An 18911-nucleotide genomic window follows, 5' to 3' on the forward strand; every position below is an offset into this window, starting at 1 on the left:
GGCTTTATTTCATTTCCACACATGCCATAACCTCTAGAATCTCGAAATCTGAGCCAAATTTCAAAATTTAAACTTCTTTATTGACTTCAGCAATAGTTCCAACTGCAAAAAAAAATAAGTGTTTGTTTGTCCAATTCAGACATTGCTTGACATTCTAGACATCTCCCGGTGCATGGTGTTAATATGACCGATCGGTGATCGACAATCGCTTGCCAAGCCAGCCATTCCTTCTCATTGGAGTGCTTGTTTCGTTGGAGTGCTTGTTTTCGTGGAGTGGAGTTTCATTGGAGTGCTTGCTTGAGCGCTTAAGCCACTTGTCGAGCACTACATAAACCGCTTGGATGTTCTTGTCCAAGTCATTGCCATACATGGCAAAAGAATTCACACTGTAACTGAATATATTGATTGACGAACAAAGTTCGGGCCTTACTCACCTGCGTTTGGCCCCGCATTGTCATGCGGTCTCTTGGGCGATGGCTCGCTCACTGAAAATGTAAAATTTTATTTCGATGTTTCCCCTTTTTGTATGATCTTCTATAATTATACGACCCATCACTTCGACATACAGAGATGAATATAACAAAATTAAACGTTTGGTTTTTAAAAGTTTCTTCAACTGTTTCATTGGAGTACTCCTCAATATTTGATCTCTACAAGCTTCCATTGTGATACCATGGCATGGTTCTCTGTGGGGACATCTCCGGAGTGAGGAAGGCAAAATAAATTAGATGATTACAATGAGTAAAAAATGTTTTCAGTTGTTACAAAGCAATGAATCACCACAACACGGCAAGATAGCCAAGAGGTACACATGCTCGCTCTAAGCTGTCTAGCCTGGGTTCAAATCCCAACACAGATATAAACTCCCAGTGTTTCACAGACAGCATGATTCATCAATGTGTGAGCCGTCTCTCGGATGGACGTTAATCTGGACATCACATCTGCTGGAATCCATCACTCCCTCCACCTCTTGCTTTGACCCCTCTCCCCTCTCTCGCTCCCATCCCTCTCCCCTCTGTCGCTCCCACCCTCTCCCCTCTGTCGCTCCCACCCCTCTCCCCTCTGTCGCTCCCACCCCTCTCCCCCTGTCGCTCCCACCCCTCTCCCCCCTGTCACTCCCACCCCTCTCCCCTCTGTTGCTCTCACCCCTCTCCCCTCTGTTGCTCCCACCCCTCTCCCCTCTGTTGCTCCCACCCCTCTCCCCTCTGTTGCTCCCACCCCTCTGTCACTCACACCCCTCTCCCCTCTGTCACTCACACCCCTCTCCCCTCTGTCACTCACACCCCTCCCCCCTCTCTCATTCCCATCCCTCTCTCATTCCCATCCCTCTCTCACTCCCACCCCTCTCTCACTCACACCCCTCTCCCCTCTGTCGCTCACACCCCTCTCCCCTCTCTCATTCCCATCCCTCTCTCATTCCCATCCCTCTCTCACTCCCACCCCTCTGTCGCTCCCACCCTCTCCCCTCTCTCATTCCCATCCCTCTCTCTCCCACCCCTCTCTCACACCCACTTCCCTCCCCCTCACTCTCTCTCTCTCACTTCCCTCACCCCTCACTCTCTCTCACTTCCCTGCCTGCCCTCACTCTCTCTCCCCCCATCCCCATGGCAAGATGCTGCAATCACCATGCTTCACGGTAAGGATGGTGTTTGATGGATGATGAGCTGTGCTCGGTTTCTGCGAGACGCAACACATTGCATTCAGGCCAAAGAGTTCAATTTTCGTCTCATTAGACCACAAAATCTTTTGCCTCATGCTCTGTGTTTCACGTGCTTTTTCGCAAACTCCAGGTGTGATGTCATGTGCCTTTTTCTCAGGAGTGGCTTTTGTCTGGCCACTCTCCCATAAAGCTGAGATTTGTGAAGTGCTGCAGAGACTGTTGTCCTTCCGGCAGGTTCTCCCTTCTCAGCCAAGGAACTCTGTAGTTCTGTCAGAGTGGTCATTGCGTTCATGGTCACCTCCCTGATCAAGGTCCTTCTTGCCCAGTTGCTCAGTTTGGTCAGACGGCCAGCTCTACGAAGAGCTAATACACTTCCCCAGATCTATGCCTCCTCATAATTCGATCTCGAGTTCTACAGACAGTTCTTTGGACTTCATGGTAGAGTTTCTGCTCTGAATCCCTTTCTGCCCTACTATCCCTACTTACCCGACTGTGGCACCTTGTATAGAAAGGTGCGTTTCTTTCTAAATAATGTCCAATCAATTGAATTGGCCAGAGGTAGACTCCAATCTAGTTTTAGAGACATCTCAAGCATGATCGAAGGAAATTGGATGCACCTGAGCTCAACTTGGAGTGTCATAGCAAGAGGGTTGAATACTTATTGACGCAAGATATTTCACCTTTGAAATTTTAATTAATTTATAAAATTTTCGAAAAATATATTTTCAGTTTGTCATTTTGGGGTATTTTGTGTTGATTGGTGACAAAAATGTTATTTTTTAATTTTAATCCATTTTACATTCAAGCTGTAACAACAAAATGTGACAAAAGTCAAGGGGTGTGAATACTTCCTGAAAGCATTGCATATACACCTGTTTTTTTATTTATTTATTTTAGCCTGTCTCAAAGTGAAATACAAGTTGAACGGAATTTTCACACATATTATACCTTTGTACGACTTGTTTTTTTTAATCTTTGTCTGTTTCAATGTGTTATTACAGGTTCATTTTTTTACACACACACACACACACACACACACACACACACACACACACACACACACACACACACACACACACACACACACACACACACACACACACACACACACACACACACACACACACACACACACACACGAGGCTCTGCACCTGCTCCTCAGAGAGGTTCTGGGATCGATGGGTCAAAACCTCGATGATGGATGGTGCCCAACCAGATGGTCATTGAAGGGTCCAGATGGTCACTGAATCAGGTACTCAGTAAGTCAAAGGAATTCTTCAGATATCTCTGTCTCACATTTCATTCTTTACACTTTAATGATAACAGGAACACACCGATCTATCTGCGTGCCTGGCTATTTGTTAATATAATAATTGATAAGTCATGAAAGGATGAAGATAAGCAAGATACAAAGCAAGTGAGTGTGCTCAATGCAGGGAACCGACTTGGCACAGCGAGGTCTTTCTCTGGCCTCCCACATTGACCTCAACAAAAGTTTCTGGGATGTACTTGAATGGAAACTACGTATTTAAAGTTAATGAAGAAAGTCTCCATTCTGAGGGAGTTGCCAGAAAAAGAGTTGCAGGTTGTATGCGATTGGTGTCCTGTTTGGTTGAAACCATGAGATAATTGTACGAGCCTTGTTTGCCTGGCGGTTGCGGTTGTGGTGATCTTTCTGCTTACGCTGATGATATGTAATTTTATTCCAACTTAAAAGAGATGTCCAGATATTAAATTCCAATTGGCTCATTTATCTTTCGAAATTGGATGCATCTTTGAATTATATTTTTTTTTCCACAGAAGCTATATTACATTTTAAAGAATTGAGATGTCTCGTACAGAAATCACCTTTCTAAGGATTGAAAGACTTAACACCATAAACTGTCCTTTAATTTACCATTATCGTCATAACCAACATGCTACGACATGTTACTAACACCGTTCAACTTGTTCAGTGGCCTGGCTCAACTGGGTCACTGGCTCACATTGGAGGCAGGTCGATAACCACTCCACGGGTCTAGCATATATATATATATATATATATATATATATATATATATATATATATATATATATATATATATATTTATTTATATGTGTATCTCTCTCTCTCTCTCTCTCTCTCTCTCTCTCTCTCTCTCTCTCTCTCTCTCTCTCTCTCTCTCTCTCTCTCTCTCTCTCTCTCTCTCTCTCTCTCTCTCTCTCTCTCTCTCTCTCTCTCTTCCCCCCTGACCCTCCACAGCAAATCCAGAATGCACGCGTTTTCTGCTATCCCCCTCCCGGTTAAACTCAGAAAGTCCAGGCGGACTGCACACCTCAACTCCTTTGTTTCTCTTTTCTCCCGTTAGTGGAACTGCCTTTGTGAAGCTGCAAATCAATGCCACCCTTCCCAAGCAGGGATTCAAGTTGCAGGTGGTGTCAGTTTATTCCCTTTTTACCTCCCACCACTTCCCTCTCCCATGAGCTTGAGATCACTGTTACAAATCAATTTTTTTTCTTTAACTTGTAAATATTGACGGAAATTGCATCTCCTCGCTTTATGTCATTTTCAACTGCTGTGGTGCAACAAGCAGTGGCGGATTTATGGGCAGGCGACCAAGCGACCTTCTGGGGTGCTGGGCTCATGGGGGCTTGGGGTGTGCCTGTCGCAAACCTATAACAAGGAAATTTAATGCAGGAAGTCATTCGGCCAATCATGCTTGCGCTACACTAACGCCAAATTAAATAAATTTGTTGAGATAATGACTTGAATTCATTGGGACTATGGGGGAAGGAATGGGGATGAGAAAAGTGTGGCAGGCTCAGGGATATCATCACAAGGGTGCTCAAAATAAAATAATTCCAGGTACCTATCTAATTCCAATTTAAACTTATCCACTGGTTCTGCTGCCACTACCTTTCCAGGGAGACCTTTCCATTGATTAACTACTCTGAGTACTCTCCATCTTTACTCTCCTCTTCTTTACTCAGGCTATTGCCCCTGGTCCGATCACTGTCCATTTTGCTGAATAATTATTCTGCACTTGTTTTTGATTATACACTTCATTGTCTTGAACATCTCGATCATATATCCTCATAACCACCTCCTTTCTCGTGTATAAAGCCCCGTCTCCTTCAGCCGCTCCTCATAGCTGAGTCGAGCTAGACCCGGAATCAATCCAGTAGCCCTGCGCTGAACCTTCTCTATGGCAGCTATGTCCTTCCTGAATTGTGGTGACCAGAACTGCACACAATATTCTAGATGTGGCCTTCATTAAATTCCTAGACAGTGTCAGCAAGACCTCCTTTGATTTATAATTTATCCCCCTATAAATAAAACCTAAAACCCTGCAAGCTTTACCTGCAGCTGCTTGGCATTGTGCTGCCTGCTTACCTCCCCGTATATGTTACCACCCCCAGATCCTTTTCCTGTGTGACACAATCCAAGATGACCAATTGCATCATGTAATCTCTATTTTCATTTTTCTTACCCATCCCCAACATCTTACATTTGTTTTGGCAGACAGGCCTTTACCATTGCATCTGCCAATGTTTTTCCTCATATATTAAAGTATTGAGACTTTCCTGAATCTGATCCCTCCCCTTCCCTGATATCTACATTGACTCCAAACTTTGTGTCAACTGAAAATTTGGAAAGCCCATTCTTAACCCCACGATCCAAATCGTTGATGTAAATTATCTATATAATAATAATAATAATAATAATAATAATAATAATAATCTATACTCATAAATGTGTGTCTGTGTGTCTCCTCCATAATTCCAAAACCATGAAACCTCAGGGCCTCAAACTTTGCATGCATACAAAGACAACTCCAAGGAAGTGCATGGATTAAAATTGGGTGTTTGGGTTAATTAAAACACTCCTTTTTGAAGGTAATTAACGGCCTTATTTAATTATATCTTTCATCAGGCAATCCTCAGCCACCTTGCTGTCTGGCGTCTTAAGGCGTTTCCTGGGTAACCTCGCTGGGGTTTGAAGCTGCCACGTTTTTTGGCTTTTTTTTTAAACGATAAACATAATGGGAAGATTAAAACGAGTAAAGTAACAGGACAAGTGAACTATGAGTTCAAGAGAGAATTGGAAAAATATTGTAATAATATTTTAATGAATTTACTCTTTGAAAAATTTCTCCCCTCTTTACTCTCCCCCACCCCCACTTAGCATTCCCATCAGTCAAGCGACGGGTGGTATTTGCGAGTAAATAACAAAGGTAATCCATTACTTACATCATCCCAGCTCGACATCCTCCCACTCACAGCCACTCTTTGCTTCCTACCACTATTCCAGTTTCCAATCCAGTTTAGCCACATGACCCACCACTGCACAAGCCCTCACCTTAGCTAATAACCTCCGATGTGGTACCTCATCAATGCCATCTGAAATTCTTACTCGAGATATACGATGTTCACTGCTATTCCCTCATCCACTCAATCAGAAACTGCTTCATAGAACTGTGCGGTAATAAATTTGTTAAACATGACCTCCCTTTGGTAAACCCATGCTCACTGCCTTCAATTAGTTTGAAATTATTCAAATGGCTCCTCATCTGGTCCATAATTAATGTCTCCAACACCTTCTCCACAACTGAAGTCAAACTAACAGGTCTATATAGTTTGCCAATTCTTCTCTGGATCCTTTCTTAAATAATGGTGTTACATTTGCTACTCTCCAATCCTCCGGTACGTGTCCTGACTCCAGTGAATTCTTGAAAATATCCGTTAACATCTTGCTCAATACTCTCGGTGCATATTTTCTGGCCCCGGAGCCTAATCTACTCTTAGATTACCTCGCTGTTCCTTTACTTCCTCCACTCCAACCTGGATCTTCTGTAAAAGCCTTTCCTCACCTCATCGATAGATACTCTCAGCTATTAGCAATTCTCCTGACTGTTGTTGTATAAAAGTTGAAGAAACTTTCATCTCACTTTCATCATCTCATGCCATCTCACTTTCATCATTAACCACTCTCCCGGTGTTATTCCTCAATGGGCCCACACTGGTCCTAACCTGTTATTTTCCCCTGATATCCTTAAAGAAAGCCTTGCTATTACGTTTAATATTCTTAGCCATGTCCTTCTCATACTCTCTTTTGGCTTGCTGAGTTATTTTCTTCACTTGCCTCTGTTTACTCCGATAGTGATATAAATCTAACTCCAGTCGTGTTATTTTAAACCTCATTAATGCCTTTTTCTTCTTCTTAATACCATTCCTCATCTCACTGCTCAACCACCCTGGTCTATTTCTACTTCTAGTTTTACACCTTATTGGAATGTACTTCCTCTGCACTCCACACATTTAGTGCTTGAAGGTTTCCCATTTCTCTAATGCTGATTGTACTGTTGTTAGAGTCTCCCAATCTACATCACACAACTCTCTCCTCATACCCTCAAGGTTTGCCTTCCTGAAATCTAATAGCCTTACCCTACTATCCTCAAGTCTAAGTCTCATCAGAATCTTTGCACACACAATGTTATGATCACTTGCTCCTCGATGCTCCCCTACATCCACCTCCTCCACCATATTGGGATCGTTACTTAAAAGGAGGTCTAACACTGCACTTCCCCTTGTGGGCTGATCTACAAACTGGGTTAAAATGCAATCCAGAATAAAACTGGGAAATCCTCATCCGCTCTGTCCTTTCCCTGTTCCTGGACCCAATCTATCCCTGGCAAGTTTAAATACCCCAGAATCAATACTCTTCCCTCACCACATGCCCTTTTGAATTCTTCATGTACTCCTCCTTCCTCCTCTTCCTTCCCACCCAGAGCCCTATAAAGCATCCTACCAGTATCTTTCTGTTTTTACAATCTCTAATCTCTACCCATTCAGAATCCTCAACATTAATTCCTTCCTTAATGTCACCCCTTTCTCTTGATGCAATGCTGTCCTTTACCCAGATTGCTACTCCTCCTCCTATTCTCTCTATCCTATCACACCGATACACCTTCTTACCTTCTAATCCTGTCCTCCAGTGACTCTCCTCATTAAACAATGTCTCACTTACTGCAACTATGTCGTACTCCTTGCTATCCACTTTGGCTTCAAGCTCTTCCATCTTATTATTTAAACTTCTGGCATTGGTATAGAACGTGTTTAATTTTGTTTCCACGCTAACCCTTTCTCCCTACACCATTCTTCTCGTCATAGATTGACATATATTGTTCTGCTCATAAATTATATTCCATTTCTGAATCTTGGGAGAATACCAGCAAGCATTATCCCACAACCCTTTGCTTTCAGTCGCTTACTCAATATGCTGTGCCTATTTTTTTTAAATCCTTCGAGTAAACTTTTCCAATATCAGTTGCTCCTTGGTATACAACAACCAACGTCTTCCTGCCATGACCCGATACAAGGCGATTTATCCTTCCTTCAATGTAACTAACTCCTACTACTTCAAAACTGCACAACTATGTCTACGATCCTTCCTGCTGAATGACGAATCTCCATATTTAATAATTTCATCACCAACAAAAACTCTCTCCCAGGACTCATTGCGACCTATCTCGAATGCTGCACTCTCACCCCTGCCTGCACTCGGTACCCCCTCACCACTGCCTGCCCTCGCTCCACCCTCACACTACTGCTCTACTACCTCCTCATAAGGTATTAAAAAGTTTAACAAATGGAGAGGGGGCACCGAAGACGTGAGGGCCGGCCATGGTGACAGATGTACACAGTACTATCATTGGAGGAAAGCTTATTAAACAATTCTCTCAATTTCTGGTACTGCACATCTTTGTTCTACAGGAAACTCTGACTCGTGTGTTTGTGCCATTACTGAAAGTTTATTTCAAGATGTTTTTTTTTAATGCAGACTCTTGTTATTTCAAGTTTTTTGTTTGTTTTTGATTGCATCCTTTTTGTTTTTTAATAAAATGGAAAGATTTACTTTGATTTTGTGCAGGAGTTCTGTTGGATTTATCCATTTGCTCCATGAGATGGGGACAAGAAATTGCCAACAGGATGTGGTGATACTTGTGGTAACTGAGATGTCCTCGTTTGATGTGTTTATGCCTTCATCTATCATTGCATTAAAGTTCTGTACGTTTATAAGGCATGCTTTGTGCAAGATTCGTGTTTACATGAATTTTTTGCAAACTCAAATAAGCACTACACACTTCCTCCTTGTTTTATGAATGGTCGTTCTTGGTAATCGGCCTGAGAGGCTCTTTTCCCAACAATTTTGCTCTTCCTTCACTTTTTCTCCTTCTTTCATTCTCACACTCTTCCTCACATTCCCCCCAACTCTGTTTCTTTTAACGCTTTGAACAGTTAAAACCTTTGGCATTCTCAACTCTCTCGCCCGTTTTCTTTTCCAACATGCCAATCATGGCCAATAACGCATATTCCAGTCTTATTCTATTCTTAACAAACGAGGGATATTTATTCAGAAACACATTTTGTGTACTGTGTGAATGGGTTTTTCCAAGCCTTTGAAAGTATCTGATTGGCCCACCTAAAAGTTTTTGAGGCCTCCCCAAAAATCTTGCCTTCAGTTACGGGCCTTGGTGCCAATTAAGGAAAGCTATAAGAATAAGGAACAATGACACCTGGAAGGGCACTCTTCGACATCACGACGTCGCTAGATATGCTTCCACCCACATTGATACATCATTATACATACTTGTACTAAATTTGATTTAAATCCCTGAAACCAGATGCGAAATATTAAATAATTCTGGCTGTCAGACCATGCATCCGATCAGATTAAAATTATATATATATATATATATATATATATATATATATATATATATATATATATATATATATATATATATATATATATATATATATATATTCCACATGACCACTCGATCATAACTGACATTTCGCGTCGATTGATGAAACGGTTCAAGAGAAAGACTTAAAAAAAAAGAAGATTTTAGTTCAACCCAATATGGCTGCCAGACCATATGACCAAATTAATTATTTGTGAATACCCTGGTATCCCCAAGGCTTGGGGAACGTCGGTGAAGTTTCCCCTCGATTTGGAGAATGATTTTTTAAGGTATATTCTTCAAAAAAAATCATAGCTGCCAATCCATGTGACCCATGACATCATAGGTGGAGACGTTTTTGTTCCTCGTGGATAAGGATGAACTGATTCTATTTTGGTGAGGATCCAGATCCAGATGCGAGAATGTTTAGAATTCTTCAAGTGTTTCTTCTCAATTGAGAGATAGGGCCAAAAATGATACACGTATGGCATGGTGTTTCAAAAAGCCGTGGACGAGACGAGACAAAACTTGGTGGATGAATTGTGTCGGTGACAAGAACAAACCGATTCGATTTTATCTGAGGTCTGGATTCAGATCCGACCTATCAGTGGGATACAAAACAAACTGTTCAGCCTGGCGGAGGTATATGCTCCACATAGTGCTGTTCTTGTTACCTCCGCCACTGAAGGTGAAGGAGGTTATGTTTTCACCCCTCTTAGTCTGTTTGTTTGTTACCTGCAAAATCGAAGAATTTTCAGGTATATTGGTCAGTCAATTTTGTTATTCTGTCTGTCTGTCTATCGCCTACAGGTCACAATTTTAAACTGATCTTCAAGAAAAGTCACCACATGGTGGAGTTTTTCATAAAGGAGAAGCCTACTATTGTTTGAGACCAAAAGGTCAACATAGCCCCAAAGTCAACAACTAAGGTGGAATTTCTAAAATCCTCAATTTTCATCTGATTGAATTCAAATCTGAAGAGGATTTATAGTCCAGGTTACTGAATTCAACCACCAATTATTTTTAAGGTCAAATTTGTTTGATGGATTTTGCAAGTATCATGCTCTTCTTGTTTCTTTGTTTGATTCTTTTGTTTCGGATAAATATATGTGCAAGATATCTCAAAAAGTTGTGAATGGATTCGGATGAAATTTGGTAGGCAGGTTGTGTGCGTGACAAGGACGAATTGATTCGATTTTGGTGAAGATCCGAATCCAGATCCGGACACAAGAGTTTTTTTTTTTAATTTTTAAATTGATTCTTCACCACTGAGAGATTGTGTCAAAAACGATATATAGCACAATGTTTTAAAACATGCATTGGGCCTGATATGGTCAGGTGGATCAGGCACTGCGTGGCGGAAGCATGCGCTCCAGTTATGATCTGTTATAACAGTTCTATCGATGCTTAAATTCATATCCCTTTCACACCTGTCAGACATCTGCAGGAACAGTGTGCAGTGTGGATTTTACAGGGAAAGTGTGTGCACAGAATGTGCAATTTACAAAGAATGTGTGAAATCAGAATTTTGATGCTAAGGTGAAAAACTCCATCTTTTCTTGCCTCGTTTGCTAAATCCCTCACCAGTCATGCATCCCATTCATTTAAGGTTATCTCACCTTCCTCAATAAACTGTTTTTTTTGAAATCTTCAGAGCACCTGCATAAATTATCACATTGTTTGACTTCATCATTCGAAAGCAACACGTCGGGGGGGGGGGGGGGCTTCCATGGATTGCTTTGAAATGGATTTAGCCAAAGTTATCTCTGCAACCTGAGCAGCTCCGATTGCAAACCCAACAGCGCAAAAACCCACTGAGACTTTCTTCCCTTTATAAATGCTGCAAATCATTGTTCTTTCAGCGCAGAATATACTGGCGTGAAAAAATTGTTTTTACATTATGCAAACTGAGGCAATGTTAAAGCCGGCTAATATAGTGACCTAGTGGACAAGTCACGTGCAGATCCACTCCCAATGTCACATGTAAGGTGATGACAAAAACAACGTTAGGTCTCACTAACAGCCACGTGATACCACCACCTCCTCTCCCCCACCACCTCCACCATCACTTTGGGATGGTACTTCACACCTGGCACAGGATGCTTGCACAATCCCAGAGGAGACTACTGCAAGGTTAGGGCTGACAGGATGGCCAAGAAGTACGCACACTTGCCTCTTGGCTGTTTAGCCTGGGTTTGAATCCCGACCAAACTATAAATTGTCATCCCTGTGTTTCACAGGCAGGGCAATTCATCAATGTGTGTGCCGTCAATTGGATGGACAAAAAACGAGAATCCCGTCTGCCAGCATCCGTTGGTGGATTTGAAAGATCCCATGGTGTTCTTCACAAAGAGTATGTGAGCAATCTCTGGCAACATGGCCAAGTTCTAAATTCCTGCTCCAACCACCAGAGGGCATTGCATTAGCGGCACAACCGCGCTCTCAGCCAATGATGCTACCCCACAGCCTTGTGCTGCATCCTGATGAAGAAGAAGACTCCAAGGTTGAGACTTTGGACCTGAAACTTGCCTCCTGGGCAGCTTTACGAGATGGTGGTGCCTTCAGTTTTGATTATGGATCTTCCCAACTACAACCAGCTTGCTTTAGTTGTTCAGCTTCTCTTAGCAATACCATGGAATGACTCAGCAATTCTCCATCATTCTCTTAAATGATTGATTGGTGTTAAGAATACTGGTCAACAACAAATCACAACAATATCCCCTTTTTTCCTTACAATGTCTGGATGTCAATAATTGTGGTTGGTTTAAAAACAAAACACACACACACACACACACACACACACACACACACACACACACACACACACACACACACACACACACACACACCACACGGTAATTAATATCTTTGCAAAGAATGTCATTAATTGATCAGATGTTCTGCAGATGATCCCAAAGTGCTTTCTTGCCTTGAGTTCAACAGTGGGCTCCTTGAAGGCCAGAGTAAAACGCTGGATGTGTTCCTGGCGCAGTTTGTCTCCACTCCGTACGTCGATAGCCAGTTCAATTCGCCTGCTCACCTCATCTGGTGCGGCACCACCCCCACGTGACAGTGTGGGAGCGAGGCTGGAAGGTAGCAGATTCATGGTGTTCCTGGTGAGTGCTGCCAGGGTCTATGGCATGTGGGATGGAAGATCGTGAGACATCATGTATGGAAGGAGAACGTTCTGAGATTAATCTTACAGTGACGTTAAGTTTCCATCACCATGTCATCAATTCATAAAATAATGCAGATTACCTCTTGCATCTGCTTTATGGGACGTATGATGCATCCTTAAGCAGATAATTATTAATTCATGATTGTGCAGCTGGTTTCACATCATTTATGGGAGTGTGGCCTTGCCGACGATCGTGCCCCCTGTAGGTTTGGGCAGGAATTTGTAATTTGTTCAGGATGTTAGTGACAACTCACCTCCTCTTGGAGAAAGACACTATGGGGTCTTAACGTCCACTGGCAGATGGGTCCTCCTGCTTAACGTGCTTAGAATGGATGGCACACACATTGATTCATCACAGTGGATGTGAAACACCAGGGCGATGGATAATAGCTGGGTCGACATTCAAAACCAGGCTACACAACTCAGTTGCAAGTGTGCAAACCTTTAGGCTATTGTACCAGGTGACCTCAAGCAAACGCAATTGGTAAACTGGATTATTGAGTGTGAATTGACGACTTGGTGATGGAAACACCTCATAGCATATAGACACGCTCTACCGAGTCGAGAAACTTGTTGATATGCAAAAGACATCATTCTGGCTCGATAGACCGGTACAGTATTGCGGTAAGCGTGAAAATGACGAGATGATGTACCAATCGATAACGTTATCAGGATTTGAGTCTGTGCCCTCCAGGTGCCAGCGTGAAGTCCACATTCAGCTTGAAGGCCTAATTTATCAAAACGGTTTATCAATTAAATTTGTCCTCCATCCATACACATGATCTTTTGTACGCTCATCATCCCTCTCCAAACCCATGTCTTTCCAGGTTGTCAGGTTTTCTACCACTCACTCACTTACGCTACTCTTCATTTTGTATTTTTTTTTTTGTTCCATTTCTGCTTGTTCCCCAGTTTTCCATTCCACTTCTATGATTGAGAGTTTGCAACTGTATTGTCCTCTTCCCCCCTCCTCTTACTCTCATTCTTCCCCACATCCTTTCTTTCAAGTCCATGCATTATTTCACTCTCCGAGTGATGGAAGACATCCAGTCTCTTGAACTTTGAGGCCTCGCCATCAGCCAATGACTTCTCCAGGGCTGCTCATACAAGGCCGTTATAGCTCAGTGAATTAATCAGAAATTGAATCCAGGACGTTCAATGGAAATTCAACCGAGCAATTTTCATGATCAATCACTGCAAGAAGTCCAGTCTCTTGAACTTTGAGGCCACAGTATCAGACAAAGTCTGGTGTTGTCTTAAGATCTTCAGGTTTTGCATTCAAGCCCCTGTCTCTCCCGTTGAATTAACACAACAGCTTACCGGTAATTGGGGTATTGCATCAGCGGCACAGCTTTCAGAAAATGATGCAGCCAGCAGCCACAGGCTGCATACGAATGAATGAGTAAAACCATCAGACAGTAAAGTGGGTGAATAGTTATAAAATCGAGTTGGATATGTATCTGGAAGTAGTGGGGGTGGGAGTCGGGGAAGTACCAAGATGTTGCCACGATTGTGCAGGCTTGATGGACCGAATGGTGAGCCTCCTGAGTTGAGGTTCCTTGGAAATCCTCGTGAAGTCTCCCTCTATTTTATCTCTCTACCCGACCGTTGGTATGCCACCCCCACCCCCATCCACTGTTCTTTTTGTTCTGTTATGTCCTGGTCCATCCTGTGTTCTAACTCCTCCACAAGCCTCAAAACTCTCAATACAAAGAAATTTTGAAATTTACTTTTTTTGTCCAAAAAAAGCAAAACAAAACAAAAAAACTTCTTACTTCATTTCAACGGATTTCACGATTTGAGTTTTCAACGTGCATCACTTGCTCGTTATTGCTGGACCACGTTATTTTAAATAATGAGAAGTGAATCAACGAAGGGATTTTGATTCGTTGCTGCTGAGTGGTTTGAATTGTCCATTTGAAGTACCAATTTGGTGCGAGAGATTTTTCTCTTTCTCTTTCCAGATAATTCCAAACAAGAAAATCATACGAGAGGCTTCAAAATGCAATTGCAATGAGAAAGCGTAAATTATTACAATTGAATTACTGACAAGTTGAGGAGGTTAAATCGGTCCTTAGGCCTCACCCAAGTAATACAGTGATTAAATTGTTCTGAACTTTAAGGTGATATCGGTTTGGTTAATATGAGGTTTATCGTTGTTTCATAGGTAGTTCATTGGTTTCCGTAGGTAAAACTAACATGTTGAGATACAGAGGAGGAATGGTTACCTTTCCATGTTGTCAACATAAATACCTATCCTGTGTAAAAGGTGCAGATGGATCTATTCCATCAACACGATTGCAGATGTGAAAGCTGGTTTCACATCTCCCTCAATGCACATCATGCTTCATGATACGGTGCCCAAACTGTGCATCATCACAGTAGTTTGTAGTCGGACGTGAATTAATCAGAAATTGAATGCAGGACATTCAATCAAATTCAACCTATATATTTCCATGCTCAATCACTGGAAGAAATCCAATCTCTTCAACATTGAGGCCTCGCCATTAGCCAATGACTTCTGGGTTGCTCATGCAAGGCTGTTGTAGCTCAGTGGAATACTGCTCTCACCTATGGGCTGGTGCCCCAGCATCATATCTGTCTCTCGGGGATTCTGTGGCATCTAAAGGTCCCAACATTATTGGAATCTCCCATGATGAGGCCGAAGCACATGGTGTCCCGCTCCCGCGTTGCAGGGAAGTCAGGAGCCTCTGTTTTTATTTAGGCTTTATTCGAGGCCATCTCTCCTCTGGTATTGCCCCCTCTGCTTTTTCAGTCCTCCAACCCCTCCTGAACCAACCCGTTTTTCCAGTAAACCCCCTGCTGGTTCGTTAGTTAGTTCCTCCTGTCTGTCCCACTTGGGACATTGGGAAGCAAATCGTCCCTATTCAATCCAGTTCCAAGCATCTCTTTCGCTCCGCTCCAGGTGGTTTCACTCTCATTCAAGTATTTTTTGAAGGTCGTCCTGCAAATCTTTTTTGGCCTCCCTCTCTTTCTTTTCCCAACAGGTAGAATCCATTCAATAGCAACTCCAGCAGGTCACTCTCAGGTGGTCATGCAACATTACCTGCCAATCTCAGATGTCCCTCCATCACAAAATCCAGGCTGACTACCCAAAGAAGATTTGTAAATACTCTTTATTTCCTTGTGTCTCCCGTATGTGTAACCGCCTTCTAGAGGCCGTGCTTTTACATTCTTCCTTCCATGGCTTCAAGCAAGCAGTGCACCACTATCTTGTGTCCACTCCCATCCTTGCCCCAATCTTAATTACGAAATTGCAGGTTGCATTGGTTATTCACCTCCTTTATCTCCTCTTTACCAGTTCACTCATTCCCTTGCTTATTGTGCCCAAGAGAATCTCCGCTGCCCTACTCTCAGTTCATACCCTCTGTCACATTGTCCTTCCAAGAGCCTCGATTATGTTGAGAAAATAAATAAACACATTAAGAACAATGACATCTTTATTCTGAAGCAAGGGACTCACGCTATTCTTCACGACGATGTTATCGAATGGCAGCTCTGGGCTCCAGGAGCTCTCGGAAGGAGTGAGAGATCGATGTCGTGTCTCTGCCATCGCTCCTGGTGTGGCAGCCCCCGTGACTGTGCCTGTGGGTGCTGCGGTTCCTCCGCTGCTACCATTTGAGCAGTGCCCATTGGTGGGTGGGCGAGCCTCATCAGGTGGTGCGAGGAGTTCCTCATCACGCTGTTTGATCAAGAATGACTCGATGCCATGACGCTTCAAGAAGTCATTGCGCTCCTGGCCATTCCCCTCCTCAACCTCATAATCCCCACTGAGGCAGTCAAGGGTAGAACGGGAAATGTGCACACGGCTAGGTGGACAGAAGGAGAAAGAGGGTGATTAAGACAGAAAAGGAAACAGAATGAAAGTAAGATTTTCTGAGGTCAACATGACCAAAAATAAAAGCTTAAAGAGAACTCCAACTTTAATTGTTTAGAGTTTAAACCATCAAACATTTGAGTTAATTAAGCATTTACACATATCAAATAACTCCCACCTCCACCCCCATCCCCACCCCATGATATCACCCTGTAGTTCTTCATCCCGGAACAATGACGGACATACCCAGGGATTCCCCCAGCTTCGAGTTTGTTGGCAATGTCCACGTCACACGACCAGACGTCAAACTGCCACTTACGCAGGCCCAGTACACCACAAAGCACAGAGCCAGTGTTGATCCCAATGCGCATATCGACGTCGTGCTGCGTCATCTTCCGCACAAACCTGGCAATTTAGGAGTGAGTTAGGAAAACAAAGCATTGGACATTTGAATGGAAAGAGAAACAATGGAATTGGAAACAGAGGGAGATATTCTACCTTTGAAGGACAGCATTATGGATAGCCACTGAAAATAATAGTTTGAAATGTTCATGTTTGGCCAATGAGAGGCCAAGAGTTTGAAAAGCCAAAAGAGGCAATATTACATCTTGGTCAAACAAGTCCAAGAACATGAAAAAATTGATGATGAAGACGAAGGGAATCCTCGCCCAAAGCAGATAAATCCTTCATCAAGATGGAACAGCACTTATAGCAGGTTAAAAAAAATGCTTTTGCTGAAAAGTTACAAGCAGACAATAAAGAACACATGAAAATACGAAAATTTAAAACATATTCGGATACCGCAATTAAGTAACACATATAACAAGGACAAAACAAAAGGAAAAAAGCAGCGACAACCGAGCAGCTCACTTATGTGATTAGCATTACTTGAATAGATTTACCACTCATATCGAGAGATGGAAAGATGAAGAGCTTTTGGGAGGGGGATAGAGGGGTAGATAGGGGTACAGAGGGGAAGAGAGGGGAAGAGATGGGAAGAGAGGGGAAGAGAGGGGAAAAGAGGGGAAGAGAGGGGAAGAGTGGGGAAGAGTGGGAGAGGGGTATATAGGGGAAGAGTGGGGAAGAGAGGGGAAGAGAGGGGAAGAGAGGGGAAGAGAGGGGAAGAGAGGGGAAGAGAGGGGAAGAGAGGGGAAGAGGGAGAGGGAGAGGGATGGGGTAGAAAGAGAGAGAGAGATGGGGTAGAAAGAGAGAGAGGGAGAGAGATGGGGTAGAAAGAGAGAGAGAGGGAGAGAGAGAGACAGAGAGAGAGAGAGAGAGAGGGAGAGAGAGAGGGAGAGAGAGAGGGAGAGAGAGACAGAGAGAGAGACAGAGACAGAGACAGAGACAGAGACAGAGACAGAGACAGAGACAGAGACAGACAGAGAGAGAGAGAGAGAGAGAGAGAGAGAGAGAGAGAGAGAGAGAGAGAGAGAGAGAGAGAGAGAGAGAGAGAGGTCAATGTAGGTTGACATAGGGAGATGTGTGGAGAGATGGAAATAGAGAGAACATCAAATTTACCAATGGTGACAACCCCTAAAGAGAGAAGTTCAAACTCAAGTCTAGACTCGTAATGCCTTGTAAAGAAGACAAATTAGTTCATTATACAGAGCTTGCTCCCAAAAGTCCAACATGAACGGTATTTTGAGTAAAACAATTTGTATTGATCAGGACATTAGCAATGATGTCAGACTGGATTGACGAATCAAGAGAAACAGAATCAAATACGAGAAGCCTCATCAAAACTGAATGAAACTGGAAGGGCACTCGGTAGAGCGCATACCATCGCCCGGATCTGGATTCGGATCTTCACCAAAATCGAACCAATTCGTCCTTGTCACACACCCAACCTGTCCACCAAGTTTAGTCCGAATCCGTGCACAACTTTTTGAGATATCCGACACACAAACAAACAGACAGACAAACAAGAAGGTGTCAGGCAGTAGCCTGACAGGTATGAAGAAAATCATGCAAATGATGTCACCGTCACCTTGACCTTTGACATATATGATCAAAAAACATTGACAGCCTCACTTTTGTCCTTCAAAATCCTCCGGTAAAGTTTGATGACGATAGCTGAAAGCGCTTGTGAATTATCACAGATGAACATACAAACGAACGAGACAGACCGATATATGAGGAAAATTTTCAATTTTCATCATAAAAAACACGGACAGACAGACAGGGATGAAAACATAACCTCCGTCCCCCTTCGGTGGGCAGAGGTAATAAAGATATATCCACAGGGCAGTGACGTGGACCACTGCAAACACTGAAAGTGTATATCCAAACCCAATGTAATGTCCGGCCTGTGTGACCAGTTGAGATGACTAGCAATCTTTAAATCTCAGTGCTTCAAGTACAAGGTGGGTCCATGTCATGTACAATGTGACTTTACAAAGATAATTTGGAAGGAGGAGGGATTTGGATGGGGGGGGGGTGTTAACGAGGGTCGAGAAGACCATGGTTTTGGATTGGGGACGATCTGAGATGTTGGTGAACAGCTGTCTT

At 43.0% G+C, this 18911-nt stretch overlaps 1 protein-coding gene across 5 annotated transcripts in view; it reads right to left on the bottom strand.

The window, feature by feature from the left end:
* Positions 1 to 18911, bottom strand: part of ADCY8 (adenylate cyclase 8) — a 331462-nt gene that overhangs the window by 60002 nt on the left and 252549 nt on the right. For all 5 annotated transcript variants that reach the window (XR_015051030.1, XM_085853744.1, XM_085853746.1 and 2 more), the window contains 3 exons: positions 16650 to 16808; positions 16050 to 16395; positions 12317 to 12520 (listed from right to left, as the gene is read on the bottom strand). Coding sequence is in view for 4 of the 5 variants with exons in the window: in XM_085853744.1 (XP_085709870.1) it covers positions 12317 to 12520; positions 16050 to 16395; positions 16650 to 16808 (709 nt within the window). In the remaining variant the exon portion in view is untranslated. The remainder of the gene's footprint in view (positions 1 to 12316; positions 12521 to 16049; positions 16396 to 16649; positions 16809 to 18911) is intronic.

This window comes from Eptatretus burgeri, chromosome 14 (assembly GCF_056783735.1).
Source record: "Eptatretus burgeri isolate ZD-2024b chromosome 14, Ebu_testis_v1, whole genome shotgun sequence".
In the NCBI taxonomy this organism is placed as follows: Eukaryota; Metazoa; Chordata; class Myxini; order Myxiniformes; family Myxinidae; genus Eptatretus; species Eptatretus burgeri.